General features: G+C 71.7%; 1 protein-coding gene across 1 annotated transcript in view; it reads left to right on the plus strand.

The window, feature by feature from the left end:
- Positions 1–244, plus strand: part of CSNK1A1 (casein kinase 1 alpha 1) — a 45,830-nt gene that overhangs the window by 8,890 nt on the left and 36,696 nt on the right. Inside the window, exon 3 of the mRNA XM_019473771.1 lies at positions 129–134. Within this exon, the coding sequence (XP_019329316.1) occupies positions 129–134 (6 nt within the window). The remainder of the gene's footprint in view (positions 1–128; positions 135–244) is intronic.

The following is a 244-nucleotide window of genomic DNA, read 5'->3' on the forward strand; positions in this document are numbered from 1 at the left end:
GGGGGCGGGGGGCTAGGGCGCCTGCCCCTTTAAGAAGCGGGTGAGGGCACGTATGCTTCTCTCCCCCCTCTTCCGCCCGGGCTCAGGTTCGAGTGGCGCACATGCGCACAGCTAGCACGCTCCCTGAGCCGGAGGTGGGCGAAGAGCGACGCCGGTCATTGTCATTGAGGGCGGGCGGTGCGTGCGCATGCGCAGAGAGCGCAGTGCCGCCCTCTCCCCGCCCTCTTCCCCGCCCGCGCCGCCC

This window comes from Aptenodytes forsteri, unplaced genomic scaffold (assembly GCF_000699145.1).
Source record: "Aptenodytes forsteri isolate BGI_AS27 unplaced genomic scaffold, ASM69914v1 Scaffold54, whole genome shotgun sequence".
Classification (NCBI taxonomy): domain Eukaryota; kingdom Metazoa; phylum Chordata; class Aves; order Sphenisciformes; family Spheniscidae; genus Aptenodytes; species Aptenodytes forsteri.